The 13466-nt window shown below is 43.5% G+C and overlaps 1 protein-coding gene across 2 annotated transcripts; it reads right to left on the reverse strand.

Moving 5' to 3' along the window:
- Nucleotides 1–1089: 1089 nt before the first annotated feature.
- LOC125431963 (macrophage metalloelastase-like) lies at nucleotides 1090–13010 on the reverse strand. 2 transcript variants are annotated; one of them, XM_048495217.1, is made up of 7 exons: nucleotides 12792–13010; nucleotides 9760–9980; nucleotides 9456–9601; nucleotides 5800–5925; nucleotides 4338–4499; nucleotides 1320–1661; nucleotides 1090–1244 (listed from the first exon to the last, which is right to left on the reverse strand). In XM_048495217.1, the coding sequence occupies exons 1-7, from the start codon at nucleotides 12942–12944 to the stop codon at nucleotides 1234–1236; spliced, it is 1161 nt and encodes a 386-aa protein (XP_048351174.1). In that variant the 5' UTR covers nucleotides 12945–13010; the 3' UTR covers nucleotides 1090–1233. The 2 variants fall into 2 exon arrangements, with proteins under 2 accessions (XP_048351174.1, XP_048351173.1); XM_048495216.1 differs by having other exon boundaries at nucleotides 1090–1661; nucleotides 12792–13009.
- Nucleotides 13011–13466: the final 456 nt, after the last annotated feature.

Genomic DNA, 13466 nt, shown 5'->3' on the forward strand with positions numbered 1-13466 from the left:
TTCCTCCCTGCCTTGAAATTCTGGAGGACAGCCAGAGAAACTTACAATTAGTTTTGGAGTACTAGAGCAGGGTTTCAATTTTTGCTTCTCAGTCAGCTGTTTCTTTTCACACTAGAGTAGCCAGTGGAGTGGCAGTGGTGGGTGAGGCCACAATGTCACTTCTGCCCAAGAACCTGGAAGTGATCTGACTGCAACTGTTAAGGATTTTTCCTGATCTCTATGGTGTTTGCCATAGAGTTTCATGGAAACCTGGGTATTGCATGATGCAGCAATGTAACTTCCAGTTATGCAGCTGGAAGTGGGGTCACGATGATGCCATTCCTGTCTGTCTCTGCTCTTTTGATGTGTTGCCAGTCAAGGGCTGACCATCTTATACATATTGTAAGCCACCTTTAAAACATAAACTTGTTACACACAGGGTAGCGGGGAGCAGTTAGTGGTACCAAGATGCACCTCTTCTCCACATTGTTTGCTGCTGTCCATAATGGTGCTAGGTGGGACCTGGAAATCTCCTGGAATTTCAGCTGATCTCCAGACTACAGAGATCAGTCTCCGTGCAGAAAATGGCTTCTTCGGAGGATGGAAATATTCATTTTCTCCAGAGGAACTGATCACTGTAGTTTGGAGATGATGTTATGTAAGGATTAATCTGAATTTTTTAAAGGTTCCTGTCCCAATTTGTCTGTGTGATATACACAAACTATACAGCACAATCCTAAACAGAGTTTTTACACCTCTCTAAGACCATAAAAGCCAATGGGCTTAGAATGGTTTGATTTTTGTTAGGATGGCACAGATAACATTCCTTTTAAACTGGGAAAACATGGAAACAGATCCTTTCACAGTCACTGAGAGAGCAATTTTAAGCAGGTCTACTCGAATTCCACTCCAGCCTCTACCATGGGGCTTACTTCCAGGGAAAAGTTCTTAGGACTGCACTGTTATTTCATGGGGTGATGATCATAGGCTTCCCAAGGTTGTCTCTCATACTTCCCAAGGTTGTTATGATGATGAGACTGGGAAATTTACCATGTATATTGCTTTTCAGAGGGAAGGTAGGGAGGAAAAATGTAAACAATAACATTGCCATTTCCAATGTAACGAATTCTTATCGTGTTCTTTATTAGAGACACTGTTGATTCATGCAAAATAAAGCATATGAGCTCCCCCACCCCCGAAACACTCAATAATGCTCATGTTGCTCTGATCTTCATGTTGCTCTGAACTTTCATGTTACTTTGAATCTTCTTCAGGTTGTTCTGGATACTCATCCTCCTCTGGATCTTCATGTTGCTCTGAACTTTCATGTTGCTTTGAATCTTCTTCAGGTTGCTCTGGATACTCATCCTCCTCTGGATCTTCATGTTGCTCTGAACTTTCATGTTGCTTTGAATCTTCTTCAGGTTGTTCTGGATACTCATACTCCTCTGGATCTTCATGTTCCTCTGAACTTTCATGTTGCTTTGAATCTTCTTCAGGTTGTTCTGGATACTCATGCTCCTCTGGATACTCATGCCCCTCTGTATACTTATATCGGTTTAGAAAGCGATAGAATAAGGAATAGAAATATTTATAGTAATAGTCAGAATAATCAAAATCATGATCGTCTGTATCTTCATTGTCTAAGTCCTTTGTACTCTTGTCTTCCTTTGGATTTGGCCCTGCATGAGAAAAATATGGAGAAAGTCAAAAAGGTTGCCTTTACCTTGCGTTTGAGACAAAAGTTCTGCATTTGTCAGGCTAGACAAATGATGGTGAGTGTGGGTGGACTCTATCCCTCAGAAAGATTGCTTACTTATAGGAAATTGCTTAATGGTCCGTGTGGTCCATGTGATGTGAGTGAGCATTTATTATTTAAATAAGCTGTCACAGTTATGCAAGGACAGGGCTTTTATTATTACTGGTGCTTTATATAACATTATTAGTCAACCTGACAATACCTTTGGTAGGAAATGTTTTCCTCCTTCCTATCTCATGTAACTTATAAAACTTGTAGTGTTATTAGTTGTCTTTTGGAGATTGGATCTGCTGCAATTTGACATGAAAGTATGTCAGAGAGGGTTTCTTTACTTAATATCTGCATTCTGTTTTGTTGCAGAAAACCACTGGGCTGATTTTCAGTGGAAAAATATGGAAAAGGGAAACACCTCAGTGGCTGAATAGAAAAAAAATAGAATAGAAATAGGAAAAAAAATGTTTCATGGCATTGATCATGTTTCCCTTGTTCATGAATTGTGTAAATACTTCGGTCAACATTAGATTGCTGTGGTGGTATCTTTCTTCATCACCCTTAGTAATTGTGTTGTTTTAAAAAATAAAACCACAGATAATATGCAAATACCAAGTTCCCATTTGACGGGAAGAGCAGGATATTAAATTGAATAGTAACCTGTATCTTTAATTTCCTGTCCTTGCCAATTCCCCGTTCTTTTCACAATTACCTTGGTTCTTCAGGGTCTTCTGGAACTTTCCCTACCTGATTAGGGTTGTGGAGATGTTCTGCTAAGACATCCGCATATTTGAAAAACTGAATACTCTGGCAAGTTGTCTGGGTGAATAAAGGCAATTGGATCTCCAAACAAGCCCAGCTGGTTCCTCAAAGACTGTTTCTTTGTAGCCCACAAGATGGGTGGTCTCATTTTTCCGTATCTTAGCCTGGCCAAATAAATTAGCAAGTTGCCTTGCCTCTTCCAGTCTCCGTTGCAGGAAAGATATTCTACTCTGGGCAGTTGTTACAGAATCATTGGCCTGATCTAGGTCTTTCTGTGTTTTTGTGGCCCCTTCCACACATGCAGAATAATGCACTTTCAATCCACCTTCAATGCACTTTGTAGCAGTGCGGAATAGCAAAATCCATTTGCAAACAATTGTGAAAGTGGATTGAAAGTGCATTATTTTGCATGTGTGGAAAAGGCCTGTGACAGCAGTGGGTAAATTGTCTTTGTTGCTAAATCATATCGCTGAGATCTCATTCTTTGATTCTCACTCAAATCCTCATATAAACTCATTTACACATATGCATACTTCACGCTGTCAGTCAAAGTGGCAGCACAGGCATCCTTCGTGGTACCTCTTGATTTACATTTGGTATAGAATTCAGTGTAATCTTCTTTTAGAAATCCCACAGGGTCTGGACCTCAGAAGGCACCATGTTCTTAAGGGTTTCTGCCTAATCTTTATAGCCATTTGTCTAATTTGTCTTGGCTAGGTGCTTGTCTTAATGTTCTTTCTGTGCTTGCTTTCAAGTTTATTCGTTTGGGGTATTCTTTAGGGAGATGTATTTCCATTTCAAGTATTCTAAAACCTGAAGTGGATTTCCTGTCACAAGGATTCTGCAGCCTGTGCAGAGTTAACTGCGCAAGTATTCTGAAACTTGAAGAATGACTCAGTCGTGGGAGAGTCTACAGCCCATCAGGTGAAGCAAATTCAGGCCTTTACAGGAGTTGCTGTTCCTCTGTGGAAGGATCCAGGTGTTCTAAAACCTGAACTGGGAACCTTGTGGAGAAATTCTACAACCTGTGGGGTTTTTCATCAAATGGGCCGATTCAAGTTTTGCAGGTGTGGAGGGTACCTGTCCTAACTCATTAACCTAGCCTCTGAGTCATATAGCTGAGATCCCTTCACTGATTTTCCAGAGGGGCTATGCATCCTTTTTATTTTATTTATTAATTTGGCTTCCACTAGAGCATAGGTGTCAAACTCACGGCCCTCCAGATATTATGGACTACAGTTCCCATCATCCCCTGCCAGCATGATGCTGGCAGGGGATGATGGGAACTGTAGTCCATAACATCTGGAGGGCCGTGAGTTTGACACCTATGCACTACAGTTTGAAATAATAGATAAGAATATATTTATCCAATTGGAGGTAGATGGTAAATACCGAGTAGCAAATCACATTGCTTCAAAGAGAGGATATAAGGCAATTACCACCATGTTGGAAAAAGACACACAGTCGCCAGTGCAGTTCTATTTTATTGCTATCTACTAACAAAGTGCTTCGCCAGACCACAGGTGTTTTCAGGCACAAATCACATTGCTGTCTGTGCTAACTGTATACAAAAGTGGTACCAATCAGGTGCCCTCACCTTATCAGGTTTGCACACAGTACAAGCTGTGCACTCGGTACTAATCTGCACACGGCACCTGTTAGAAGGAGGGTCCAGCTGTCATTTAGATTTTGCTCATCTAAACATTTACACATGTTCTGACATGACCCTGGTATTTCTTGGTGGTCACTCATCCAAATACTATCTAGGGCTAACCCTGCTTAACTTCTGAGATCTGATGAGATCAAGCTAGCCTGGGCTATCCAAAAAGAAAAATAATGAAATTACCATATATACTTTGAATTCCTTCCCTATCATCATCCGGAAGTACGAAAGTCTCTGGATCCATATAAGAATACATAGGGTACATCAAGGCACCAAGTTCCTCTGAATGGTCCAAACCCAAAGAATGACCAATTTCATGTGCAGCAACTATAAAAAGGTTGATATCTAAAATACCGAAAAGAAAATGTATTTATTTATTTTGCAGCATTTGTAACCTGCCTTTCTCAACAGGACAGTGGATCATAATGAAAAATATTTTAAACCCACAACTAACATAAAATGTCTATGAAATAATATTAAAAAAACTATCAACCTATTGCTTCTGGTGGGTTTTCCATGCTGTGTGGCCATGGTCTGGTAGATCTTGTTCCTAAGGTTAGGAACAAGATCCACCAGATCCAAGTTCCTAACGTTAGGAACAAGATCCACCAGACCACGGCCACACAGCCCGGAAAACCCACCAGAACCAGTTGAATCCGGCTGTGAAAGCCTTCAACAATACATATCAACCTATTTTTCAAGAAAACTCCACTGTTTGGTTTTCCAGAGTCTGCTGTAGAACTGGAACATGAGAACTCTCCTAACTTCATATGATAAGGTGTTCCGTCATCCAGAAGTCAACAGTCAAAACGGCCTGAGCGTAGGCTGTGGCAGTTCAAATTTGTAAAAAGGAATCATCATCCAGAGCCAATGTGGCAGAGCATAACATGAGCGGTAGTCTTGCAGGTTTGTTGGTTTTAGGTTGTATACATAATAGCAAGAACATTGAACTGACCCCTGAAACTGATCAGCAGCCAATGAAGTGACTGCTACTTTGATGTTAATTGGCGCAATATGCTCCTTTCCTCTTGTATCGCTCTGCCACTTGAGCTGTGGAGGCTTATCTGGTGAACCAGATTAGCTTGTGCACTCCAACACATGCCAGCTGGGTGACCTTGGGCTAGTCACAGTTCTTTGGAGCTCTCTCAGCCCCACTCACCTCACAGGGTGTTTGTTGTGAGGAGGGAAGGGAATGGAGATTGTAAGCCCCTTTGAGTCTCCTTACAGGAGAGAAAGGGGGGATATAAATCCAAACTCCTCTTCTTTTTAAGGCAAAAGTGGAACAGGGGGGGCTTGTTTGCCTCAGCATAGGGACCCTGAACTTCCTTTGAAATTCTAATCAGAGCTGATCCTGCCTAGCTTCCAAGATCTTACGTAATCAGTCTAGCCTAGGCCATCTGAGTCAGGGTAATATACACAAGAGTAAGACCCATTTAAATTACTTGGCTGCTAATTTGCCTTCCAGAGCTGGGAAAGACCTGTCTCTGTCTGAGACTCTAGAGAGCACTGTCCAAATAGATAGTACTGAGACAGATGGACAAACGATTCCATCTGGTATGAGACAGTTAGTGTTGTATGCGCCTACTATAAGGGAGGATTGCGAATCAGGACGCAGGAATGGCTCACTTTATGTTTATAGTTATACCTTTGTCTGTTTCAGACCACTTTTCATCTTCATCAAAGTGACAGTCTCCTCCGATGCCTGAACCTGGGGAATAAGCATGAGCCAGAACTCCACCTTTTCCATCAAAAGGACTGAAATCACCATGAGCTGAATTAGAAAGGAAAAAGTAAAAAAAAAAAAGATCAGGGCAAGGTCTTTCAGGCTGCAATCCTAAGAACATTTATCTGGAAGTAAACTCAACAGAAATGGGTCTTAGGTCTGAGTGAACATTCTTTGGCTTCCACAGCCAAAGTATTGTAGCCATCATCTTGAAGTTTGTCTAGACAGAGATTTTTGTTAACTTCCTCTTGCCACAGTTTTGTGGGAGAAGTTATAGGTTTTTTAAAAGCACAGGCCGTTTCCGCACAAATGCGAAAGTGGCTGGGTCGGCGTTTCTGACGCCGACCCGACGACGCTGGGACCGTCTGCATGGACGGTCCCAGAAAGAGCCGGGCAGCTGGCACCGCAGAGCGCCGGCACCCAGTCGACCCAGCATGTCCCCTGGCCTCCGGCACGTCGCAGAGGACTGAGGACACGCCTCCCCAGCCCTGCACGCCTGCTCCAGCGTCGCAGGGCATGGGGGCGTGTCCCCAGGCCTTGGCGACGCGCCGGAGGCCTGGGGACAAGGTAAGTGCGGGGGGGGAGGCGCCTTGAAGCCGCTGCCGTTCGCACGGCAGCGGCTTCAAGCCGGCGTTCCCGGAAAAGTGCGCTTCCCAGCACACTCTGGAAACACCGGCTTCGCGCCAGTCGGGCAGCGCGAGGGCGGCGCGGCTGCGATGCAGCTGCACCCCCTGTGTGAATGGCGGCCTGGGGACAGCGTTTTTGCCGTCCCCAGGCCGCCATATTCCGCCCATGCAGAAAGGCCACAGTTTGTTCAAAACAAATTTAGCTATGGGATTTAATTTTTAAAAGTAGTCTATATTGAAAGAGTACCTTGTTTGTTGAACGTGGAGTATCATCATTGTGGTGGAATTTTGGAAAACTGAGCCTTGTTGTCTTTTTTGGATTCTCAGCTGGGTTCTTCTTCCCATAATTCTTTTCAAATGTACTACTGTGAGCTATAAGAATACTATGCCTTGGAGTTACCCTTTGGTTAAGATTACTGCAGACATTCCCGAGCCTAGTTGTACCATCCCTAAAGCTTAAACACCCAAGAGACACTGGTATCAGAATTTAAACTTCATTGTGACCTAACTGGGGCACATCTTCCCCCCTCAGATAGGGCAAGGAACTTGGATATAATTCTTGCATGGCCTATACCCCCATACCACCTCCCCTGAGGATTCTGGAGACTGTTATCTCTTCAATGGATTGCAAAAAGTATAAACTTGGTTGATTATTTATTCAAGGTTGCATGCCAAAGTCTCAAGTGCTTTGCTCATGCTTGCTGTGCAGACAGAATATATTCCTTATTTTTGTTATATTGTGTGCTATGCATGTTTCTTTCTAGTCCAGTTGGGGAGGGCAGCATATAAAACAACAACAACAACTACTACTACTACTACTACTACTATTACTCCTAGTAGTAGTAGTAGTAGTTTGCTTTATTATACAATAAATAAATAGTAATAATAGTTTGCTTTATTATACAATAAATGCTGGTTACATGTTTTAATGGCCCTTTCCCCACTCACCTTTTGTTGCGCGCTAACGTTGCCAATTAGTGCGGGGTCCAGCGGCACTCCCCACTACAGGAGCGGCAACAACGCAGCCACCCCGATCCTGCCCTCTCGCGCCCCTTCAGCGCGCGTCATTTAGGCTCCTCTTTTGAACGGAGCCTTTTTGATAGCCCCGCACACAGCGCGGGGAGAGCGGTGGTTTACCCCGTAGTTTCCTTTCTTCCCGCTTACGCCTGATAATGTGGGCCCTCCTCGCCGGTTCCAATCAGGGCGTGGCAAGGCGTTCGCGATGTGGCGGGAATTTTTTTTAAATTTTCAACTGGACGAATCCTCGACTATTTGTGGACACAAGATGTTGACAAGATGTGTCCACAAATAGTCAAGGATTCGTCCAGTTGAAAATGTCTAAAAATCCCACGGCATCACGAACGCCCCGCCATGCCCTGATTGGACAGGAGGGTTCACATCATCAGGGGGCGGGAAAATCACGAACGCAACAGCCAATCAGGACACCCCCTGAACGGATAGTAGGGAGTCCTGCCTGGCTGCTGTGCGGCTGCCAGCGGTCATCTAGGAAGGGGCGGAAGCTGCAGTGTGGAACATGACCTCACACTGAAAAGGTCCCGCAGCAGACGAAGCCGGTAAGTCTCCACGTTATTTTTAGAGTGGAGAAACGCCCAATGTCATTTGCCCCTCGCTTTCTGTCTCTGTGTATCTTGTTATAGAATCATTCACTCTATCTATCTGGACACAAATTAACTCAGGAAAAACTGTTGGCTCTTTAGCTACATTTTCAGAATTTCCCCGACAATCATGAATCATTATAATCACAGGTATAATCAGTTAATTCCCACTAGATTTATTTCTAATTGCCCCTTTGAGTTTTCCCTGTAGGATTCTGCAAGATTCCAGTCCCACACGTTCCAGGCATGAGGTCTTCTAGAAACTGGGGTTTCTATACCAATGATATTAAAGTTCATCTTTCTCATCTAACAATGGTCCAGAGCACACGGCGGAGCATACAGTTCCCTCTGGCTTTTACCCACACTGTTCCAGAAATTTAACTGGAGGAGCAATGGGGGTAAAATCAAATGTATTTATTCAAGTCATTTATGATTTGCCTTTCTAATTGATATTCAAGGCAAATCACATAGTATGAGACAATTAAATCAACAGGAATGGGGCCTCCAATAAGCAATACAATAGTGTTTAAATTGCAGAAATCTGAAAACAGCTGAAACCAACCTCAAAGTAAACATAAGCATTAGCATAACACATTAAACCATGCAGAAATTACACAGGATCATATTCATAGCAATGGAAAATGCATACTGTACACAACAATATAGTTCACAGTCCCTATTCCTTCAGCAAAGCTTATTTCTGAAACATTTCAGTATGTGTAAAATAGCCATCCAGGATAATTCAGTTTTTCATAGTTTGCAGAAAGCCAGGTGGGAGCATTTATGAACTTTTCGGGCAACTGTTCATCAAGATGGGAGGCACATGTATGGACAAAATTTAAAGGGAGGTAGCTGCAGAAGGTGTAATACATTTTAAAAATCATTTTTGGTCAAATTTTTTATGTCATCTGGATGGAGTTATATTAGATTGCTATAGGTTTATTGCGAGATTGTATTGATTGTATTGCTATTTTATGTGGGAAGTAGCCCCGAGCCCACAAGACTGCCTGTCACTAGTAGAATTCAGACACTAGGAATTCTGAAGAGCTCAAAAGTCTACTGCTGTGGGCTTAGCAGACATGCACACAAATCCGATGGGAAGGCCTTGTGATTGATCATATTGCAATATTGGTCATATTGCAAAGCATGACACAATTGCTGTTACATGCCAAGTAGGTCCTATCAACCACAGCTGAACAGGTTTTTTTTTTAAAAAAAGCTTGGGGATAGTTTAATTGCTTCTGCTCTTTTAATCTTTCAATCGTCAGGCTTTCCTCAGTGCCAAGGTCAACATGATTAATAAGTAAACAAAAATAAACCCATAAAAAATCCTTACCACGTTTTGCAAACAGGATTTCGATATCAGCAGGTTCATTTACGTTTTCGAATTCCAACGGGGTAACATCACTCCACACTTTAAAAGCTTTCTCGATAGCTTCGACTACCTTTTCTTGATCCAAATCGGGAGTGTAGTTATTGATTCTTTGAGCAGCAAAGGAAAATATGTTAGCATTTAAGAAGTAGTGCTTGTTCTTAGTATCTATCAAAAAGCTGAAATGTATGAAATATTCCTTAATACCTATTGTGAAATTGCAATAAAAATATTATATATATATAAAAAAAGCTGAAATCCAACCAACCTATAAGTCAAGTGGTTTTTTTCCCATTTTGGATTTCCAGACATTCTGTTATATTCCAAGACATCAGGGACTCCGCACCTAGGTCGATGCATTATCGCTATAGTTTCACTGTCTGGGCTTCCTGTTTCAGGCAAATGAAAGAAATGCTGCATTTTTTTCACTTTTTCTTCAGTGGTATGGTTAACTGTATCCTTGCATGGATAGTAGTGCTCAATGTAGACCTGGATAATTGAGAGGAGAAAAGACAGACCTCTTTGAATTTCTGTGATGCATATCGTGTATTTTCCAACATTTTGCAGTTTAAAAAAATAGAAATATGCCTGTAGTACCTTCGGTCAGTTGTCTTCAACCTGTGGGCCAGATCCCTAAGGTCGAGCTAAGGTTGCCAGCCCAGTGCCATCAACCCCCATCAGATGCGGGGGGTGGGGGGGTGGATTTGTGACGAACAGCATCACACACTGTTACAATGCCACTTCAAGTCTGAACCTTGAAATGATGTCAGCATATCAGTGCGATGCTGTGGGCTTCACTGTAATAGAATCCTCAAGCAGCGTGCTGATGCAGTGACATCATTTCTGGGTTTGAGCCAGAAGTGATGTCACAGCCTTAGCATGTTGCTGATTCCCTTCTTGCATTTTGCTTCTGCTGCAAGCAGCAGCATGAGCAGTTATAACATCGGGGTCTGGGGTGGGAGGTCTCGTGCCAGAACAGGGTCCGGGCTACACTAGGCAGAGCCCCAGCTCAATTGTGGCCTGGTAGAGCTCAGATTCCTGCGCCTTTTTGGAAGGACCTGCTGCTGGTACCAATGTTCAGCATTGGGCATCCTGCCTCCTCCTTTTTGTTTCATGTGTGCCCACCCATACAGGCACACAATACACTGAGAGGAGCAGAGAGATTGCAGGTTGGAGCCCCATGGTGGAGAGGATTATTTTTTAGCGTGAGCAATTTCAGAGATTCTGGGTCCTCTTCTTCCTATCACATGGTGTCATGTGACATTCTACCACATGCTTTGAATTCCTTGGGATTCATGGTGCTGCCTCAAGCTGAAGAAGAAGAAGAGTTTGGATTTATATCCCCCCTTTCTCTCCTATAGGAGACTCAAAGGGGCTTACAATCTCCTTGGCCTTCCCCCCTCACAACAAACACCCTGTGAGGTGGGTGGGGCTGAGAGAGCTCCGAGAAGCTGTGACTAGCTCAAGGTCACCCAGCTGGCATGTGTAGGAGTGCACAGGCTAATCTGAATTCCCCAGATAATCCTCCATAACTCAAGCAGCAGAGCTGGGAATCAAACCTGTTCCTGCAGATAAGAGTGCACTTGCTCTTAGCCACTACGCCACTGCTTCTGGTGTGGTCAGGGCCAGGGGGAAGAAATCTTGTCCTTTTAATAAAGATTAATGGTCTGAGATGGGCAGTCAAAGCTTTTTCTTATTTATTTTATTTTTTAATTTATACCCCACCCTATACGGAGGTCTCAGGGCAGCTTGCAAGATTAAAAACAACTATAAAAATGACAGTAGAAAAACCAAGGTATAAAACAATCATAAAACCACATTCAATTAAAAAAACCCCCACATACTCTCCCCCACCCCAGACTGGCAACTTTTGGAGGGCGCATCGCAGGGTGGGGTCAAAGGCCAAAGGTCTGGGTGAATAGGAAAATCTTCGCCAGATGCCCAAACCCATAAAGTGTCAGTGCCTGGTGAATTTCCATGGGGTGGCTGTTCCATAGTCTGGGGCCAGCCATGGAGAAAGTCCTCCTGTGAACTCCCTCTCCCTGCACCTCCACAGGGGAAGGACCACCAGGACACCCCCCTGCTCGACCTTAGTGCTTGGGCAGGTACATAGGGGCACAGGCGCTCCTTCAGATAGATGGGTCCCAAGCCATTTATCACCTGATGATTGTCACAGACCAGACTGATGCTGCAGGAACAGCTAGGTAGGCCTGTTTGTAAGTTAGCAAATTTCACTCTATGATCTCATGCAGCCAGTTCCTATGTATATACTTTCTTAGGATCAAGTCTCACTGATTTTAATGGGGCTTACTCCCAAGTCAGTACACAGAACAGTAAACTACTTATCCAGTCTGATGCATGTTTACTCCTTTATGTTTGGTGGAGTTGATTCTTGGAGTCAGTACATGGTACCACACACTCTGAAATTTAATTTGTAGAGACTGGGGGAAATGGTTAAGATCTGAAACCCTATAATGGTTTTTATTCTGACCCCAAAGCACAGGAGTGGCTTTTCGCTGGAATCAATGCAAGCAGATCTGGTAATGACCCAGATTTGTATCTTTTTATAGATAGTTGGGGGTTGGGGGGGGGGGAGTGCATCATCTAGTTTAAGAACAGAAGTGTCTACTATTCTACTCTACCCACCACACAGTAGCCAGAAGCTCAAGAGCTGGTTTAGCTTTGCAAAGGAGGGGTGTCTCTTCCACTCTTTACAGGGCAAAGCCGGGATGTTTGGGAGTAGGGGGTGGTGGTGGCACAATTTCAGTGTTTGCCCTGGGTGCTAGTTTCTGTGTATACCCCCCCTGAGTAAGTCCCATTGAATAAAATAGAATTTACTTCTGGGTAGACCTGTGTCACAGTGTTCCCAGCAGTGTATCCCACATCAGCTCTCTTGCTGGCCTGCACTGTAAAAAGTTTGATCTGTATTCTTATCTCATTCTTTGTGTTTTCAGGTTGGCCTACAAACATTGCATGAAGAAGAAGAGTTGGTTTTTATACCTCACTTTTCCTCTGCCTTTAAGGAGTGCCTTATAATCGCCTTTCTTTCCCCTCCTCACAACAGTCACCTTCTGAAGTAGGTGTGGCTGAGAGAGTTTAGAGAGAACCGTGACTAGCCCAAGGTCACCTAGCAGGCTTCATGTGTAGGAGTGGGGAATCAAACCCAGTTCTCTAGATAAGAGTCTGCCACTTTTAACCGCCACACCACACTGGCATTGTATTTTAAAAGGAGATGTCTCTTGCAGCGCCTCAGCAAGACACTTACTGTATGGTTCTATGGCACAGTATAGGTTTACCTACCTGCCAGCTGTCATCATTCCAGTCATCCTCAAACGATCTCTCCTCTGAACTATTCTCATCCGAATGGTCCTCAGCCGAATCATCTTCATTGCTATGCGGGAAGGCCTGGCTGCAGGGTAGCAAAATGCTAATGCACAGGAGTATGTGCAACATTGTGGAGGTTACCAAAGAGTCTGTGCTAAAAAAGAGAGTATCTTTGGCCTCCAGTCTTTTGCACCTGAAGAGGGCAAATTTATATAGGTCTGACCACGGGCATAGTGTGAAAATCCACATGACTTTCATTCTATCTGTTGCCTGCCCTTTGGCATGTTGTTGATTTTTTTTTTCATGTGTCACTACTTCAAAATGATTATGAGGAAACATTAAGAGATGTCTATTGTATTGTTGACATTTCCACTGGTGTTATACCCAAGTCAGTGGCAGCTTGTTTCCATCATGCACCCCCTCCCCACACACACAAGTACCTGACTGTCCTATCACTTCTTTCAGCAGCTAGCACCACAGAGCACCAAGAAGCTGTTTTCTCCAAATTATCCCAGTATACTAGCCATATCTCACCTTTGTTTCTTGTCCAACTTTCTTTCTTTGTCACTAAGGTGCCAATGCATATGTAGAGCGGTGCACATGGGGTGACTTCTTGTTAGGTCTCTATCCTTAAAACAATAGACTCTTTAT

Source organism: Sphaerodactylus townsendi, linkage group LG04 (assembly GCF_021028975.2).
Source record: "Sphaerodactylus townsendi isolate TG3544 linkage group LG04, MPM_Stown_v2.3, whole genome shotgun sequence".
NCBI classification, from domain to species: Eukaryota; Metazoa; Chordata; class Lepidosauria; order Squamata; family Sphaerodactylidae; genus Sphaerodactylus; species Sphaerodactylus townsendi.